Source organism: Mus musculus, chromosome 4 (assembly GCF_000001635.26).
Source record: "Mus musculus strain C57BL/6J chromosome 4, GRCm38.p6 C57BL/6J".
Taxonomy (NCBI): domain Eukaryota; kingdom Metazoa; phylum Chordata; class Mammalia; order Rodentia; family Muridae; genus Mus; species Mus musculus.
Genome location: NC_000070.6, coordinates 104,588,764 through 104,609,301, shown reverse-complemented (window position 1 = coordinate 104,609,301; position 20,538 = coordinate 104,588,764). Strand labels below are relative to the sequence as shown.

The window sequence follows — 20,538 nt, the reverse complement described above, 5'->3', positions numbered from 1 at the left end:
GGTGCTACTAAAACGTATGTCCATGTTAGACAGCAACAGTGTGGAATAGCCAAAACACAGATTCCTGAGAGAGTCACAGGCAGGTAGGGTCTGAATGGAAGCCTGTAGAGTCAGTGAAAGGGACAGTCCTCTAAAGCAAAGTGAGTGGGCTGTCCAGCTCAGGGGGTGTTTTGCCAGTTAGCTCTGATGGCATACATAAAACGGATTTGAGAATATTCAAATATTCTATCACATGAACATGAGGCTATGCAAGGCTGTGGTGACAGGAAGCACATGTACAAACACAACAGGCCACCGGCCCAAACCCTGAGACTTGAGTCTATTGTTACCAAAAGCTTCATCGCCATCCTCAGTCCTGCTAGTTACAGGAGGAAGTTCACCACAAATTCAATTTCATCCTAGCTACCGAGGGAATGAAATATCTTTTTCCACCATGTTTCATGCCCTGGATAAGGTGTATGCACCCAGCAGACTGTCTGCTCTGATGTCATCTGTTTCTTCGCCAGGCTTCCAGTTGGATTCTGCTATATGAGCGATATACTAGAGGTCAGAGAGTTGACAGGGGAGACGCCAGGATAATTTCTTTGCTTCCTTACCAACCATGGTCTATAGTACTGGCTGTTGTCTGATGGGGGGGGGTGGAGATTATTTTGATCGATCCTCTTGGACTCTAGTTAATACACGGTGTTAGGGGAAGTTGTACCTGATACTAGATCCTACATATCCCACCATGTCTGTTCTCCTAACCTTGCCTGACATTTCCTACCCTATTCTTTTCAGGGTTGATTCTACATCTCGCAGGACCCTGACTGGCATACGCTTGTGGTCCTATACTCTGTTCTTCAGTCTCTATCTCTGGGACTCATCCCACCTATGGTTTCAGTCATCACTCTTCTACCCAAGGTTTCTGAAAGTTGACTTTTCTAAAAGTCAGTGAGATATGGCTAGTACCTTAGAGGTAGAAGAATAAAACCAAACTGAGAAAGGATAAATTAAACTCCAACATAAAATATGATACAACTGAGTGTTAAACTACTATTTGTTAAATGCTGGCATTCTGGAGATCTAGTTCTGAGTTCTGGGAAAGACTGTGAAAGAAATACTTTAATGTTTCAGAACCTAGATTTTATAGTTACAGACAAACCAATCTCTAACTTGTAATATCAAAAGCTGCTGTACGTGAAGGTGCCCTGTTGACTCTAAGTTGAAATACTGCAATAGACTGTCAGTAGATGTGCCTGTCAGTAGACAGTGGGCCCCTCAGATGCACACAAAGAAACTGTCTGGAACCTCTGCAATGCAGGGGGAAATTCTCTAATGGATGCTACATCAACTTCAGAGACTAGCAAAGGGAATCCATCTTTTTCCTTAGTTTTCGTCTGGTCTAATAGGAGAAATTGGGCCCTTTTTCAAGGCTAAAAGGAATTTTGTACTCCTCTGTCTCTTTCCTGGGCAGGTGGCCAAATGCAGAATCGATCATTTATGTTTCTGTGCTTCTTACAGAAAAATCCCTGGGAGCCAAAATGTCAACACTCTTCTCTGCAAGTTGCAAATAATGAAACACAATCATCTGGAAACCAAGAAGCCCTCAATGTGTTCAACTGCGTTTGACAGGAGAGTGGGATAGCAGGACAGACTTTGCGCGCCTTGGGGCCTCATGATTATAAGGGATGACAGATGGAATGTTTCACTACAGGTCACCTACACGTACACATACAGGCACTCATAGCTAGTCCTGGCTCAGCTACCATGGCCTAGTGTTAACTCCTGGGAGTAGAAGAAACTGCCGCCTCATACCCACTCAGATATGGGTCCTTCTACAAATACAGCAGGCCAATAAGGTTCTCAGCAGTTGGAACCTGATGAACAGCTTCTCCTAGATACTGGGTAAAGGGGATGCAAAACTCTTCTCTCCTCCATAGACTGGTGAAGAATCAAGTCTATGCACTAGTAAAGGACTTTTGCTGTCTTTCAATGAAACTTTGCAGAAGCAAATCTCCATTGATTTGCCAGGCATCAGTTGGGGTGGTGGGAGTGGCTCTTTGAGAGAGGGACACAGGAGGCTCAGTCTCTCTGGCGCTCTGTAGGCAGCCTGTCCTGGCAGCGGGGCTGTGTTCTGATTTCATGTGTATAGGAGCAGAGTCTGGGCGCTACTTGGGCTGGGCGTCAGGCAACAGTGGAGAGAACAGAGGATTCTCCTACAAGCCAAGCACCACAGCCTATGCTGCTCAAGCATCTGCCTGGGGTCCCGTTTCCTGGTCAAGTCCCCTAGGCCAGCATTCATCAGTCACAGAGGAGCGGCCGTGGGAATCTTCGTGCCTGACTGCCTCATCTATTCATCATTCAGGTTGGAATTTAGAAGAGAAAGAGGGCTCATTATTGAGCTGCCCTGAAATCTCATAACATGGATTCATTATCTGGGAAAAAAAATCACTAACCTCTTTCCAAGGTGAAAGAGTTAAGTCATGATTATATTGTTGCCAATGCCCTTTTCTAATATACCTAAATTAAGGATGCGTTGATTAAAACAACGTTTGTCCATATAGCATTTTACATAGCAAAAACAAGGATGTAAAAGATAGAAACTTGAGTAGATTTAAAAATCCAGCTTTTAACAGTCATGGCACTGGGAGTCTATATCCGACAGACATGTTAAAGTCTTAAGAAACATGTATAGCACCACCAACAACAAAAAAAGTTGTTACTTATTAAGCAAGTAAGAAAAAGGTGGTACAGACAGCAATTTACAAAATTCTGCCACTTAAAATACTTTTAGGCACTTTGCCAAGAGGTGGCCAGTTTTCTCTTTTCCTATATTTAAAAATATTCCACTGACCTAACAGTGTCCGAAAGAGAAAAAGAGAAAGAGAATGTGTATATGTGTGTGTGTATATATACACATACAATGTGTGTGTGTGTGTGTGTGTGTGTGTGTGTGTGTGTGTATGTGAGCTCAAACGAATCAGGCTACAAAACTATATAAACCATAATCCATTTTTATTATAGAATGTGTATTGTTTATATTGCTGAAGCAAAACAATTGAAGATTAAACACAAAAATGTCAACTCTCATTTTTGTGGGATTTTGGATGATTTTAGTTTTATTCCTTATATTTCCAAAGTTTATAATGAGAATTTTATGTTGAGAAAAATAAGTTTTATATATGTTAAATGCTTGAAGCAGGGCTTTGTTAGATCATTTGCTTTTCTAATATTTTATACCACATTTTTAAAAAAATTAAGAGGATATGAGAAATCAAGATCTGGTGGGCTGGGAATTCTTTCTCTGATTGAAAAAAAGAGCGTGCTCTCTGTTTAAGTTTTTTTTCTAACTTATTCCTCTGCTTTTTTTTTTTTTTCCAGGAAAAGCCATCTTTGTAGTCCAGCTGCATATGAAAGCGAGGCCTCCTTCCTTTGTTGTGAAACATTGGAACACATCTCAGCAATTACAAGAAAGAATGCCATCTGCTTTGCCCCTTCACATTGGTCACTAGAGGGCAAGTTACATAAACATTTTTAAGAAGTAACAAAAACAGCAAAAAATTCAAAATATATGAAGGACTATAGAATTTGATCATTTGTGGCTTTATTTTTGCAGGAGTTTTACAAGGAAGTTAACCTAGAAAAAACTATGGTCCACTCAAAACAGCATGAACAAGGCCTGGTTAAATCTCTCTTTCCCTAGTAAGTGTCCAGGCAGTGTTTCTAAGCCACTGGAGTTTCTTCCCAGTGAATAAATACGGTGATGCTTCCAGGAGCGAAATCACTCAAGCAGTGAGGTTATCTGCCATGGAGCCAGTGAGCGGTTCCTTCCCTTGCCCGTGTTAAACCAAAACTAATCATAAAGAAGCGCTTGCACGGCACCTTGAGCTTCATCATGGAATCTTGACATAACTTGTCTCCCCGAGCTGCGGACACTTCATCAATCCCAATCAGCTTGGCTTTGTACCGGACCCCTTCGCCTTTAAACCTCTTTATCAAAGTGGCTTCGCTGCGATCCTGACCTGAAAAAGAAGAGAAATGGGTTCAGAAACAAGCACGCTGAAGCCCTGTTGGCTTTCAGAACTTACCGTCCAGCGATCTACTACTCCCTGCCGACACCTACATGCCTGCAAAGTCAAATCCAAAGAAACAAAATACCACTTCGAGATGGAAACTCTGCCTCTACCCATTTAAACATGGAGATTGCTTTTTCCTGAGCATCAACCCCAGCAAAGCCAGAGACAACCTCAGATAACATGGGTAACATATCTAATTTGCTTTTGATACATGATAGGCACTGAACCAACAGTTATCACTAGGAGTTCAAGTTCAAATGTCTTGCTAGGGATAGCATCAGCACCGAGTTTCCAGTATTTATAATTCTTAATGACACTTTGGCTAAGGTCCAAGACCTTCCTTACACCCAATTCCATGAACTGTCTCATAGTAAAAGTCCAGAATAATTTCTTTCCATCAAGTAATGACACTGAGCAATTATTTTAAAAAATGGCTTTATGATATTGCTTCTGGTAACTCAGATATGCAGGGAAATAGCCTGCCATTGTATTTAGTATTGACTACCTGTATCTTGCAAGAGGCTCTCGTACTCATTATTAACATGTTATTTTGCTGCCTACATCAATCAGAAGTTCAAGAATATCCACATTAAGAAAGGGACATACAGATGTTTATTGTAAACTTTCTAACCATTCATCAAAAGCCAAACCATTTCCATATTCCAAAGGAGGATGGACATAAACTCCAGTAGCTTGTTCACAGAGTCAGAACTAAGAGGAAAGCATAGCAGTTTAACACTGACCACATTTTGCTGAGTCAGGAATCTAGACACCGGACCTACCGCTCTAGCAACCTGGGGTCTCCCAGGTCTCTGACACTTATCAGTGGCTCTAGCTCCTGACTCTTTCCCTCTCATGACTTCCCTCTTCATCATAAACCTTGAAGTGAGGATGTCAGGGATAAGTCAGCCCATTCTCCTCCTATAATATGAGGTTGATGATGTTCTGAAGAAGAAAACAATAGCTGACCATAGCACAGTTCCTTTCTACTTAGGAAGCCTGACTTTCATTCCTTGCCTTTTCTCTTCCGTCCAGTAAGGATCATCTCCTTTGAGAGAAAAACAATTACTTGTTGCCAACAAATGAAGAGACAATCTATGCCCCTAGAAGGCCAAGGGGCTGGGATGTTTGTTTGTTTGTTTGTTACTGTGCACTGTGGCAGGTGTATAAAAAGGTAGCCATCGTGCATCAAGGAAACGTCATTTCTCTCTATGGAGCCTTACACAGTGCCCACAGTCATTTAAAGGAGACGGTGTGAGTGAAGCCCCTGTTCACATTCACAGTAATCTCTCTGCAAATAGAAGCCATCTCTCTATGATCAGACCAATAAATGCAGCTCTTGGAGATCCCATGCTGTGGTGAAGGGGTGGCTATGGGGACGTCTGACCCTGTAGTTCCCAACTCCCAATAGTCATTCATTACTGAATTCTTTGACTCCTAGTCTACCAATAGCTTTGATACAATAGTCCTTAAAGCAAATGATGCAAAGGCACACATCATATAATATAATGTCTATATAATACAAACATTGAATGCCAGACTCCTACAAGAAGAAATGGCAGAGGGTGGTGGCCATCAAGCCCACCCACACTCACTTATCAACTATGGCGCGGGTTTGCTCAATACCAAAGCCTGGATTTGGTTCAGCACGCACTGTTTTCCAAGCCTGTTCTTAGAACAGCTATGATTAATTGTTTTTCATCTATCCAACTTCCCTTTGAATCCCCAATTTTACCTCGTACCAGAACTCACCTGGCCCAAATCCATTGTTCCTAAATATAAACACACAGGCAGAAAGGGAAGGGGAGGAAAAAAAAAACCCTCCATTGAGACATAGAGGAAATTTGAAAATAGAATAAAGTAGTTTCCAGAAAACTAGTCATGTCTAAAACCTGCCCTTCCGTCAGATACAAAGAGCCTGAAGAAACATGGGTCAGACACAGCCCGCTGCTGAGAAGAGATTCACACGAGGAGGCAGAGTCAGGGCAGGTGGAAAGGGCAGAGATTAATAAGAAAATATTAGGCCATTTAGAGGAAAGTAAGAAGCCTAATTTAGATCCGGACCCAGGGCCAAGCTAATTTGTATGAAGGGCACTTATGCAGTAGAAAATCCAGTTTCTCATTAAACACTCCACCATTAAAAGGGTAATTCTTCATAAGCACATCTTGAGCAAGGTCTCAGTTATATTATTTAAAAAGTAAATAACAGATATCAGAGCCCTAAGTGTGTGATCTCACTAGAGTACACGCAGGGGGTAGGGAGGGCGGGGCACCCGGCCGCCTCTCACAGTCCATCTCTACTAAAAGCAAACAGTGAAGCCAGTGTTCGGGACAGGCTAAGCAGATGTCATTCGTTTAAGCAAAGTCCTACCATGTTTCTCCATCTATTACCCAGCATGTACTGTGTCCCTCCTTCCGCCAGGAGTTTTACATCATGCAATCTCTCCACTCGTCTTTTGCCTGCTCTTTGAATTATGCTGTGTCATAAGCACGAAGTCACAGAAGACCACAGCAGTACAACAGATTCTGCTACTTTCAAGTACCAGCTGTAGCAATACGGCATTTGCATCTTATAGAAGCCACCCATGGAAATGACACATTTACAAGTCAGTGGAGTTAGGACTCACAGAATGTACAGTTATCACTTCTGTATGATGTTAGAATGCCTTTAAATTCAAAAGATGTCCCATCCCTATTGATGTCATTCACTGTCCTGCTGTGAGTGCAAAATGTCTCTGTCAGGTTCTCAGAGTTGAACATGTAGTTCTGTTTGTGAAGGCTGGGGACACTTTAGGAAGTGACATCTCATTGTAGGAACTGGGTCACTGGGGGCAGGCCTTGAGGCTGTTTAGCTGAGCCCTTCTTTTTGTTTACCCTCTGCTTTTTGAGGTAGACTCAGTATGACCAGGCAGACTTTGCCTCCTGACACCGTGCGTTTCCTCCATGTGGCTGCGTCTTCCCTGCTTTAACGGACTGTATACCTCTGCACCAGTAAGCAAAAACCAAACCCTTTCTTGTTTAAGTTGCCTTGGTCAGAGATTTGTTCTTTAAATCACAGAAACAAGAAAGTAACTAATACAGAACAAGCAAAACTGAGAAATTGCTGTAGTAAACCTGACCCCATGATTCTAAGGACTTTGGAACTATTTGATGGCTTGTGAATGTATGGATGAGTTTGATATGTGCGACTCAAAAAGTCTAACACTTCTTAATGGGCTGTGCTGAGAGAACATGATGAGGAGGATCCCACTCTTTTTTTTTTTAATTAGGTATTTTCCTCATTTACATTTTCAATGCTGTCCCAAAGGTCCCCCATACCCACCCCCCCAATCCCCTACCCAAGGATCCCACTCTTAAGCACTCAGAGGAAAACCATAATTACCAGAGATTGGGGGTGGGTCATTCCTCTGATATTTGGTCTAAGAATCTGGCTTTGCTCCACCTGTGTTCCAAGAACCTGAGTGGTATTGAATTTCAAGAAAATGGGCTCATTTGCTATTTATTGATTTTTTTATTGCTTATTGTATGTTCTAAGATATTTATAAGTGCCTACTATGTGTTTCAAGATGTTTAGGAGTGCTTCCTGTGTGCTCCAAGATGTGCAGAGATATGGAAAATGCTCAGTCTGTTGACAACACTCTAGGTTGCATCCTAGTGGATAGATTTTGTCCAATCTATTGACCAAACATCAGCAGATTTTTCAGCCTTTGCCATTCTAGTCGTAGGGAGAATCTCCATAAAACCGGCATCAGGAGATCCTAAGTGACTCCCATGAGGGAAGGGTATGCACCAGTAAAGAAACACAGAAGACAGAGCTCATTAGCTGCCAGTCATTAACAACAGCAAGTGGTGAGAGGGCAACCCTAAAATCAAACTACAACACCTTGTGATTCTCCAACCGTGGCCTCAAAAAAGAACTTTCCAGTTTGGACCTTTTCAAGTTGATGATAACTTTTTAAACATTTACAAAATGTGAAGAAAAAAAATACTTGAAGGTTACTAATATTATTTTAAAAACAGATCCCATTAAGTTGGAACTATGACTCAGGTTCATCTGTAGCTGCCTGGGCACCCATGCCCAGGAGATGGAGAGTGTGCATGGGAGGCAGGCTCACTACTTCATTAACATTGACATGAGAAGATCACAGCCAATGTGCTGACTGAGAGGCTTAAAGCCTTCTGCTCTGCTCTGATGGACCTGCTTTGGTTTCCTGAGCAAGAGTAATTAACAGCACCATAAGTAGGAGGTGCTGTGGGAGGGGTTTTAAGCCAATTCTCCAAGTCATATGACAACGAGAAGTTTTCAGTATCTCCTTGACTTGAATTCCAAAGGAGGAAGATACTGGGTTTACATAGGATCGCACTCTTTTATGGAAATGAAGTCCCTGAAAGGAAAGCAATACCTGTCTGGAAGTCGGAGGCTGTGGATTTAGCACGCTCTCTCTCAGCACGCCTTCACATAAGTGATCCCACAGCATCCTGCATTTCACTGATACAGAGCTTCATTCTTGCTGCATCTGATGGGTGTTTCTAGAGAGAAGATGGTCTTCCCGAGCATCTCTGAATGCCAATTACCCACGATGATATTAATGATTAATATCGGGGATCGTGCTCAGACCTTGAACTATATGATAAGTGTTGAGCATGTCACTTACAGTCACAGAAAACCAGTGTCTTTAAACTTTAGGCAGAGAGGGAGAAACTCAGAGCATTTATGATGCCTACATTGATAGATCTAGAGAAACACTAGTGCCCAAAAAATAAACTCAGGTGTTCCTAAATCCATCGAACTTAGAACCCCCAGGGTATTTCATACACTTCTACAAGGAAAATAGTTTTGAACTTATAACTCAAAAAACTGGACTATTTCTTCATAAATGGTGTACATACACTCTTGGCAATTATTCATTTACTTCATCGCTTACTTTCTCTTAAACCTATCGTATAAAGCTAAACATAAATAGATGTCTCATATTCCTCCTGTGTGTCCGCGTATTATCTGCTTACCCAGGGGACTATTTGCATCTCACAATTTCCTTGCAGACAGTTCTGCCTGAGAAATAACAACTTGAGAAGTCCTCGGGGAGCAGCCGCAAACTGACAACGCTAACAAGATGTGTGTATTTCCAGCACACTTCTCTGCTGACTTTTGCAGAGTGTTGTGGGGAGCCCAGAGGCCACTGTCTTTAATCCACTGTGGGGTAGGGGTGTGTGTGGACATTATGGGAGAGCACCCGAAGGCTTACAAGAATGGCAGTGGCTGTACCTCCCTGTTGCCAGGTCTCAGGAAGGCCATATATTTAGAGATGACCTCAAGCTGAGCTATAGGAGGATTTCTGGTGCTTAGCTTAGAGCCAGCATTCCTCAGGAATAGGGTCCGCTCTGACAATGAGAGTCATTGGCTTCCTTCTGGCATAAGAGACATTTGCTACTTGTTGTTGCATATCAAAGCCTATGCAGACCTTCACGATCCTCCAGTCCTTACAAGTGTCTGTTATATACCTTAAAGCCCGTGCTAGCCCCTTTCCTTCTCTCAGACACCTCTTTTTGCTATTCTCTCCCCACCTCTCTTCCTCCCTCCCTCTCCTTCCCTTCCTCCATCCTTCCCTCCCTCATTATCCTCTTTCTCTTTTCTTGCTGTTATTCTCCATTCTCTCACAGATATCCCTGGCCATGTCTAGTCTGTTTTCTTTTCACTCTGCTCTGGACTCCTCCAGATATCCCTGGCTATACTTTCCCATTTACTCATAATTAAAAAATCTTCTCCTTACCACACCCTGGAGCAGCTGCGCATGTGTGTGTGTTTTCTGTGCCTCATCACATGCATACATCCCCTTAAGCCAGGCCACATTGCCCCAAATGGATTACTTCCCTATATTAGCCACCTCCACACACTCCAGATGCCTGAAAACTCCACCGCCTTCTTTGCACTTGCCATGGGCTCTTTCCTTTCACTGCATCACACCTTTCTGCATCTTTGCTCCCACACCTTATACATCAGTCAGAAGCCCCCATGTCTGATGCCCTTGCCATGTTTTTTCCCATTGACATGATTTGTCTCCTTAACACACATTACAGACTCAGATCGAGTCCTGTTATGATGCTTCTATTCAAAGCATGTCTCCCTTCTTACCCCTACCTCTTCACTAACTAAAGCTAATCTCCTTGACACTTGACACCTCCTACAAGTTGCTCTCTAAACTGCATTCTTGCTCAATTTATCAGCCTAGTTAGGACTATATCTGGCTTTTCCTCACCCCCACCCCCAAATTATTGGTTCAGGGACCTTCATTCAGATCAAGCCACTAAGATGCAAACTCTAATGGCCTGCCCTTAGAGGATCACATGCTGAAGGATGGTTCCCACTTAATGGTGGTGTTGAGACCTATAGGATATAGGCTCCAGTAGCAGGGACTTATTCCAGTTGGGGATGCCCTTAACCAGATTATTACTCCGTAGCTACATAAAGTAAAGAAGAGGCTTCTACAGAAATACAATGATGGATCACCTCGCCATATACCCAAAAGCAAAAGGGCAGAATAACAGATCAAAACATTACAACCATAAGCCAAAAGAAGCCTCTCTTCTTTAGAAGCTGATTACGTTGATGTTTCATCACTGGCAGAAAGCTAACACACAGTGCTCAGTTCTGTACCTAACGCTCTTTGGGTCCAGAAATCATTCCTGTCTCTCCATCCTTCCACCCTCCCCCTCTAACACCCCAGGCCCTGAGTTCTCTGCTCCAGAGAGCTATCCAGTAGATGATGAAGCTAGAGCATGGCTTCAGCATTCCTATGCACTTTTGCAGTAGATTAATCTCATTTGCACTAATCTGCTTAACAGCTCTCCTCCTTATTAGGCCATGAACTCCAATCAAGGAAAAGTCTCTGTTGGGTCAGCTGACCACTGAATTCCTGGTGCCCTGCATGTTCTTAATAGGCTTGCATACTTTTTCACTTTATCCATTTTTGGCATCTGTTTTGGCACTCGTGGTGTTTTGCTAACCTTGTTTTCTTAGCCTTCTTCTCTATGCTTGAGCTCCATGGAAACAAAGATTGATTCAGCTGTTCCTGGTGTGGCAAATGGTACAGCTTAGAGCCACGGGGTACAGCATAGAGCTCAGGTCTCCTGAATGGCTAAATGGGCGAACTTATGCCTTTGTTCTACAGCAGCCAGTCAGTGTGCTCCAGGAGTCAGGAACACCAAGGGAAAGCCTCAAAGAAGTCAGGAAAAACGCCTCCCACACACACCCTACTTTACCCAACCTCGTGATTCACCTAGTCTCCAACAAATAAAAGTGTTAGTATGACAAAGTAAGTTTCACACGTATAATTGTCTTATTGCTGACTTTGCTTTATGCCTTTAGGCAGGAATGACTGTACCCCATCATAACCTGCTCACCCTCTAGACTGGAGGTGCACTCTTTCCTGAATTTAAATCAGGCTCATTTCTTAGGCATGGAGCCAACAGCCCAGTTTGAACAGGCCTCACAGAGGCCATTGGAGGTTCCTTGTTCTGGAGCAGGAGGCACTGTCAATATTGAAGTCTGACACTCAAAGTTGCACTGCAGACACTTCATTATAAACAAACACCTCCAGGAGTCAGGTTCCAGGAAGGGAGGTGATTAGCACTTCTATAACACAAGGGAATTGGCCACAGAGTCTACTGGAGACAGGCATGGCCTCCCACCCCAGGTTGGTTGCTAAAGCCTGTTAATGGCCAAATAAAAGATATTTCACACTCAAGATTATTGTTTCTGTAGCTCCTACATTGCCTCAGAATATATGATGAGTGGCCACACCAACTTACACTAAGCTGAGACCTCTTTTTTCCCTAGTGTGGTCTGTGCAGTTGTGAATGCTTCTTATTTTTTCCCCCTAGTTACAGTATTCCCAAGTCTAAAGCAGGCCAATGCCAGCACGCTCCAGGTGACTATTCATTTCTGTGTTCTGGACTCATAACCCTTATAGAGGTATCGTGCAGCGCCGAACGGCTCAGTGAAATAGGGTAGACTCTGTGGTTTAAGCAGCAGAAATTCCTTTCTCACAAGTCAGGTGCTGGGGAGACCCAAATGAAGGTGTGGGAGGTTGGTGCTCTTCCAGGCTTGCAGATGGGCACTATCACACGTTGTGTTCCCAAGAGCTACTCGTGGTCTTGTCTGTCTCTTTCTAATGGAGCTCCATGAGCCATGTGCAGTACAGAATATGGTGAAGATGAAGAAGAGAAGAAGGAAGCAGGAGGGTAAGTGTCAGAACATTCTAGGTCTCCCTTTTCTTAAGTGGGTGCTAATTCTATTCTGGGGATCTTCCCTCTGACTTCACCTACCTACTGTGCCACCTCTAAATGCCATGTCCCTGGGAGCTAGGGAATCTGCCTTATGAATCACAGTTAGTTACAGAGTGACTGGAGTCAGGGAGAAGAAGTATAAATGCAGATGATACCTGAATGTGTTTTGTTCTATAAGGTGCCTTTGCATTAGCCTTGAAGGCAAGGACTATTACACACTCCGGAAGGGAACTGAAGCATCAGGAGGCAAGGTCACTGTGTAAAAGCAGACTGTCAATGCTACAGAAAGGCACACTGTTGATCCTTTGTAGGAGGAAGGCATTACAACTAGCCTGTAGTATAATACCTACTGTGTGCATTCGGGATAATTAGTTAATACAACATTATCAGGTTTTCCATCTAAAAGGGATATGGTTGTCTCCATTCCTTAAACCTTTGACATGTTATGATGCTCTTAGCACTCTGCCTGGCACATGGTGACCCTTCTGGAAATATTTATGGCCTTGCTTCAGTAACGTATTTCACATCAAGCGTCAGGAGAAAAGAAGTTTCCATACTGAAGTCACACTGCCTCAGAATTAGTGGTGCCGCTGCCTGGGAATTTTCTAGTTCACAGAGATGAGAGTACAATTAGGGACTGGATGTTCTAGCCTGGAGTCAATACGGAGATTACCTTCTAAATTATTAGCAAGAACAATGTCCCCCTCCTTTGGTACCTCCCTCTGACTCGCAGGCTAGATGATAGGGACATTTCAAAGGGTTTCCTCCCAGCTTGCCCAGAATCAGGCTGTCTGTTCCTTGCAAGAGCCCTACTGTCTGGTGGGTTTTCTGATTTGAGAGCAGATGTTGGGGGAACTTCGAGGGTCAAACACAGAGGTAACTGATTCTTCTAAGATTTCTACTGTGTTATTATCCAGGCGTTGATTTGTAACAGACATATAACTCTGTACACTACACACTAGTTGTGTGGGAAAGAAGGCTGAGTTTGTGTAATTGACTAGCTGGGTAACAAGCAGGATAGAGGAAACACACATAGGGGGCTGTTAAAATGTTTTTTTTTTTTTTTTATGAACATGGTTGCTGTCATAATTGCTAAAAGGTAAACTAATTAAAAAGCTAAAATAATAATATTCAGCTTACGACTCATGCACAGTCTCTAAAGAAATGTCTTGGCAATTTTGAAATGGTGGCACCACATGACACTTTCTGTCTGGCAGTCAGCTCCCAGGCCTCACTCCCTCATTTGGAGTCTCCAAGAATCTGCACTAAAGCTAACCGATGCCTTTGGTGGCATTGCATTAAGGGATAGTTCTTTCATCCTGAGACTCCTCTTTGCATTCATTTCCTCCACAAAATCTTACTACCCTGGGGGCCTTGGGGATGGCTCACCTGCCCACCGAGTTTCATCTCCAGAAACCACCTTTCCATAAAGGTGAAGGGAAAATTGTCCTCTGGCCACCATCTGCATGCAGTGCCACTGGCAGATCCACACACATGATGAACACAACAAACAGGTACACACAGTAAAAAATAATGGTTAAAATCGGGGCGGGGGGGGGGGCGAAGCATAACTACTGTTTGCTTGTTCTTAATTCTGGGCCTGTTTCCACTTGAATTTTTTTAAAATCTATTGTATAAAATACACGGTAATATTGAGAACCTCTAAAAAGTAATAGGTAATAATCTTTGGCCATGCCCTCTCACTTTAACTAAACCTTAAAACAACTGTCTGAAGTGACACGTAGATTTCTGTGCGGAAAGGGGCTAAGGAGCCAGGTCTGGAAGCAGCATCTCTTCCAATACAGTTTCTGTGTTTCTCTGAAGAAAGCTGAAGCAGTTCTCATGTTTAGACAGTGTAAGCACCTGGGTAAGGAGTCAGGCTGGCAATCGCCATCCCACCACCAAGTGGACCAGAAGGCCCTTGAGGGCAGCCATATTCTTCTCCTGTGCTCCTTGTGAGGTATTAGTCGCCAGCACACCCTGGGCACTCAGTGAATATTTGTTTGAAAAATGTATTTGCTAAGGGAAACTGCTTAAACTTACTTCCCAGAGTTTTCAAATACCGCCTCTCCCCAACACATGCACATAACAGTTTATAATCTTGCAAATCCAAGTTTAGGTTTTAGTCACAGTGTCTGAAATCTCAACTTTTGTCACTCAGATGTGCTGGCACCATAGCTTGGGAATTTTGTCAGGCAAGAAGGTGGTAGAAGAAAAAAAAATGGCATTCACTTCCTCAGGTATAAAGAGAAAGAGTGAGACAGAAATAAAGGAAAACCTCTTAGTGAGTATAGCTATAACTCTTCATTGTACAGGCCTTCCGCCGTCCTTGTATGAAAGCTGGGGCACAGAATATATCCTGTAATGTGGGCCAACAGCTGACGATGCAGGCTGCAACCCTGCAGCTTTATAGTTCACACACTTGCTCACTGAGAGCCGGGTGATGCACAACTGCTCACTGCCAGGTTGTTTTGTTTTTAGCACTGGGCTTGTGTCTTTCCCCTGGTTACCAAGAGACAGAGAGGATAAAAACTAGTGTGGGTTGCCATAAGTATGATAACGGCATTATATCATAAGGATAAGGTATGAGCCTAGGTATATAATACAGGCCTCTAAAGGCTACCTCGCTGCAAGGCTCAAGCTGGGCTTGAAGCACCATCTAAGCTCTCTACCATCAGACTTTTATTCCTAACAACCACATAAAATGCTATAAATGAGATTCTCAGAGTTAAAGACTACCCTAAGACCACGGAGCCAGCAGGAAAAGCAGAAGTGTGGGTCCTGAAGAAATGGCAGTGATCAAAGACATCATAAAGGAAGGAGATTTGAAATCTGCAACTGGGAAAGACAAAACCACAGAATGTGGACGGCTGGGTCAGAACCCACAGCAGTTGTGTCTACGTATTGTGTGTCTATTTTATGATTGGCAGGGCTCTTGTGTGCCTGCGAGGCTGCTGGAGAAGACAAAGCAAAATGATGTATGCTCAACCTAAAAGTAGGGATGGAGAGATGCCTACGGGGCTTGCCATGCAAGCCTGAGGGTGTGAATTCAATGACCAGCACCCATGGGAGAGAGCTGAGTGTGGAAGCACAGGTTGTAGGCAGAGACGGGTGATGCACTGCTCTTCACTGGGCAGTCTAATCTAATTGGTCACATGAAAAATCTTGTCTTTTAAAACAAGGTGGATGACACTTGGGGAATAAGATCTGGAGTTCACCTCCAGACACATCTACACACACACACACACACACACACACACACACACACACACACACACGAATGCACACATGTGCATACCCAACAAGAAAACCATCTCTAAAGTGGAAAGAGATGGGGTGGAGTGAGAGGAATGGAAAGAACCCAATCTAGGAGGAAACTGGCTCTCAGCTGGGCCGGCCATCCCACAGCCCTCAAGCCAGGAGAGTCATCTCCTCTCTGCAAATGGGGAAAAGTCTATCCCTGCAGAATCTGTAAGGTACACACACACCTCCATGTACAGAGAACCAACACACCAGCTGGCCAGTCTTTGTTCACCATATTTCCACTCCCTCTCCTAGGAACTGTAGAATGAATACCCAAGCTACACCCTAGAACTACACTCTTGACCTGAGGAAGTTCTCTCTCTCTCTCTCTCTCTCTCTCTCTCTCTCTCTCTCTCTCTCTCTCTGGAAGGATCTGTTGAGTTGCTTGCTTTCAGGAAATTGCCCGAGGTCAGAAAGAGCCACTCTATCCAAATCCATGCCCTGCCCCCACAGGTTTGACTCTGCCCCCTTCTGGCTTCCTCTAATCAGCTGGCTGAGGAGGTCAGACAGGCAGAAAGGCCAAGAATTCATGTCTCAATGAGTGGCATCTTTGCAGTCTAGGTCAGGGCTCCTCTGATGGAGAGGCTGGAACTGCATCTTAGTTGCTTCCTCCCTCTGACTGTCTGCACCACCCGCCCTCCTCCATCACCTCTTATTATTCGGACACCTGGGCACTCCTCCACAAGCTTCCACCAGCAGATTTCTTAGAGCACCATTAAAGGCGGGTCAAAAACCAATGAATTTAAAGGAGTTGTCTGAGATAGAGAGGGTCTGGAAGACGGAGCAGCCAGAAGGCCTCCACAACAATGAGGGAGGAGGGCTTGGAGGCAGGGTGGGGGTGGGGAGAATTCAGATCCTCCAAAGTAAAATAGTGTGATTCCGAATCTCACATAGCCAAGAAAAATTCTGAGCCAAAAGTTCCTCTCTGAATGTGGATCTGAGGCACCTGTCAGCGCCCCCCTGACTAGCCGGGTCACATCTGTAAGGGTGAGAACAGTAGTGCCAATCTAAGATGACCTCATTGCCACCACCAGTGAGTGAGCAATACAGCTGCAGCTCACAATTCACTACTCCTCCTTTTGGTAAATGTGTGTGACCAGAGATATCAGCCACCAGCAAAGCCCTAGGGGCAGGACACAGGGTGAATAACAACCACAGAAAGACAAAACAAAACAAACAAACAAAAAAGCCAAAACAAAAACATAAACCAAAACAAACAAAAACCCAAAACCACCCCCTCAAAACAAAACAAAACAAAACAATGCTAAAATCAAAACCAAACCAAACAACAAAAACCACCCAAACCCAGATGTTTCCTTTTAACTTTTGCAATTTCTACTCCTTAAAATAAATGCTTCTTAATAAGCTTCTAATTATAAAGTAAAATATGTGCAGGACATAAGATGTGGCAAACACAAGAGAATAAAAAAGGGGACGACACCCCTAATGCCACCTGGTGATATTTAATGCTGCAACGGAGTGCATGGTTGTCCAGATTTTCCTGAGGTATATATACACACATAAACATCTCTTTTTTCAAATAAATAAATGTATGAACATATGTTCATGCTGTAAATATAGGGATGGAATCCTGGGCCTCAGGCATGCCAGGTAAGCGCTCTACCACTGAGCTCCAGCCTCAGCCCTGCTGCTTAAAAAAAAAAAAAGAAAAAAGAAAAAACCTGGCAAAGAATGATGTATATTCTCTCATACATAACAGAGAGCTTGTAGCAAGATTAGTCTTGGCTGCACCACATTGCATCCCATAGATGTATCAAAATTTATTCAACAATCCCTATTATTGAACAGTTACAATGTTTCCAATTAAAACAGCACAAAGAAATACAATACTGAGAATTACTTCTAAAGGCACTACAAAGATGTACTTGCCCCCTGAGAAGGCCCAAGTGGAGTCTTCAGTGTTGATGCTTTCTTGTGCTCGCCCCACCCCCTTCCCTTCTCCAGCTCCAGAAACATGTTGGCTCAAAATAGACAAATGTGTGAAAACAGATGTAAAAACTTTCCTCTCCTGACAGCTTTCTTCAAGAGATACAGAGGGCATCCAGCGGATGGATGCAGATTTTGCAAGAGTCTGGCCAAGCTGCCAGGCAATGCCTGCCAGACTGACAGCAAGCGACCTAGTGGTTCTGAGGTCAAAGGCAGTGCTGGCCAAAGGAATCCCCCTTCTGAAGTTCTCCAGCATCCGGCATTCATACTGGGTATTTGAGAGCTTCCTCTGAGGCTCAGGCAGAGGTTAATTAAAACACAAATGAACAGGAGTTTACCTTGTCACGAGTAGCCTGCAAACAGCTACTCTCTTCTGCACTGATACAATGTTCAGGGTCATCTTCATTAGAAAAACACAGGATTCAGTGGGTTTTCTCTGCTGCCAACTTACTTGAAGAGTGCCTTTTGTAAGTGAGATTGTTTTAGTGCTGGTATATATTCCAGTGTGAACAAGGCTTTATCTTCCCTCTGCCTTCTAAACAAGAGGGCTGTGTATACTATCGACTGATTAAATCATTTCTTTAGAGTACAAAGAAGTATGTGTGATGGAGACAACAGAGAGGGCAAATCAATTATTTACCGAGGAGGCTGCAGTATAAATTACATTTGATTAAACTCAGAGATAAATCTCAGTGATGGCGAGTTTAAGTAGGATGTACAGGGGTAGACAGTGACTAAGTGTCCCCAGCAGTGATTCATAATAGATGCAAGGGCACAGGCCCAGTCCTGGCTTCCCACATCTCTAATATGTTTCTATTCCCTAAATTCACACTCAAGTACCACTTGGGGCCAAGCACTGGTTTGTGTCCCAGGATACAGTAACGAATGGCAGAGAGTGAGAAGCCCTCTTTCCCCTGGAGATTCTGATCTCAGAGGGGGAGGGAGGAAGTACACATAGACAATGAGAAGACTCTTTCCAGAAAGTGGCAAGTGTTCTAAAGATGGTGGAGCAGTTTGATTAAATGGGGGGTTGCTAGGGTTACACTTCTTGTAGATAGCCAGATCCAGGGAGACTTTGTCGTAGAGAAGACATTTGCAAGGATTCCTGACAAGGGCAGTCATGTTGGGAGAAATAGAGCTTGAACTCTTCTTGAACACACACACACACACACACACACACACACACACACACACACACAGCAATCCTGAGGACAGTGGGGCAATGTAAGGAAAGGGGTGGGGCAGTGGGGCTGTCTCGACTATTGCATTATCTGGCAGGGTCAGCAAGGGGAGCAGGCTTGATTCCCGGAGCAGTGGAAAGCCATCGTGGGTCTTCATAAGGAAGCAGCTGCTTAGCATAAAAAGGTTCTTCTCACTGCTCCGTGTTCAAGGGAGGAGTCCAAGCAGGGCCAGGGACGCCAGAGGAGAGACCCAATGAGAGCAATGGCAGAAGTCTAGAGTAAAGATGGCCTAGGTCCAAACTGGAGTGCTGGTGAGGTTTGGTTTGGTTTTGATCAATTGGACACAAACACAGACATATCTGGGAAGAGAGAATCTGGACTGAGAAATTACCAAGTCTATAGAGCATTTTCTTGGTGAGTGATTAACATGGGAGGGTTTATGTCGACCGTGGTGCCATCCCTGAACTGCTGGTCCAGGCATTTGCAAGAAAGGAGGTTGATCAAGCTTCAGAGAGCAAGTCAGAAAACAGCCCTCTTCCATGGCCTTTGTGCCCAAGTTCCTCCCTCTGGGTTCCTTCGTGTTACTTTCCTCTGTAATTGGCAGTTTCCTGGAAGTGTAGGCTGAAACACACCCTTTCTTCCCCATGTTGCTTTCCCCATGGTGTTTTATCACCATGACAAGCAGATAGAGCTTACCGAACACAGACTGGAGAAGGCAGAAAAAGAGAAGAGCTTGGGCAGTTTAGCGGAAGCCAGGGCTACTTCCCTGTGTGAAATCCTCCTGACTGATGGAAACTTTGCTCAGAGAAGGTGGCAACTCAGTGTTCCACTTAAGGCTTTTCATACCCAGTTGTGCCAAGTATTCGAGATTCAGGAACAGAAAAACAAAACTTCCAAACAACTATGAGGTACAGTCCCGAGTAAGTCAGGAATCTCAGGTAGTCCCTGTTATGATGGGATGTTCCTTTCTTCATTTATCATGTAGAACAGGCAGAACCAACATGAGGCTTGCAAATACCGTGAGGACGAATAGCCTTTTGATACAGTTCAGACACAGGCTCCGTGACTCCCAAGATTCCATGTGCTGAAATTTAATCACCACTGTGAGATATTTAGGAAGTGAAGATGTAATCCAAGCCTGAGGTTCAGAGTAGGACCTTGGCAAGGTGATTCTGGATTAGATAAGGTCACTGGGGTGGAGCCCCATGATTGACGGTGTGTGTAAGAGACCAGAAGAAACACACGCATGCTCCCTTCTTCTCACCACGTGGTACTCTGTTTCCTCAGGACTCTGGCAGCAAAAAGGCAACTGACCGAAGTAGCCTCCAATCTTGGACCTGGGTATCACAAGCCAAATTAAGCCTCTCTCCATGAAAAGTTACCCAGTCTGTGCTGTGTGTGCAAGAAGAAATAAGAGTATTGCTTCTACCTGGCTGAGTTTACTTGCAAACATGAGCTTTTTTCCATTCAGTTTCAATGTAGATTTCACACGGAATCATTATGGCTGACTCTTAATATCAGTATATTGGAGTATTGTTGTCCCTGGCCATTTGGGGAGCTAACATTTCACAGACTGTGAGAGCAGGGACCTGCCTCATTTGTCAAGGACAGATACTTGCCTTTTGTGATCCATGCCTGGATTTTAGTGATTGAGTAACCACTCAACCACTCCCCTATTACGATCATGTGACTGCACTTACATACTGTGACCTCCCCTCTGGCCCCTCTTGATTGCACTGGACAGTAACACCTGGTCCACCCGT

The 20,538-nt window shown here is 43.9% G+C and overlaps 1 protein-coding gene across 31 annotated transcripts in view; it reads right to left on the bottom strand.

Annotated features, from left to right (window-relative positions):
* The window catches only part of Dab1 (disabled 1), a 1,125,345-nt gene that overhangs the window by 135,543 nt on the left and 969,264 nt on the right, over nucleotides 1-20,538 (bottom strand). For 30 of the 31 annotated variants that reach the window (NR_104385.1, NM_001369049.1, NM_001369047.1 and 27 more), the window contains one exon: nucleotides 3,865-4,004. Coding sequence is in view for 30 of the 31 variants with exons in the window: in NM_001369049.1 (NP_001355978.1) it covers nucleotides 3,865-4,004 (140 nt within the window). In the remaining variant the exon portion in view is untranslated. Of the gene's footprint in view, nucleotides 1-3,864; nucleotides 4,005-17,932; nucleotides 18,097-20,538 lie in introns of those variants that run through there. The other variant, XM_006502735.2, reaches the window with a different exon arrangement.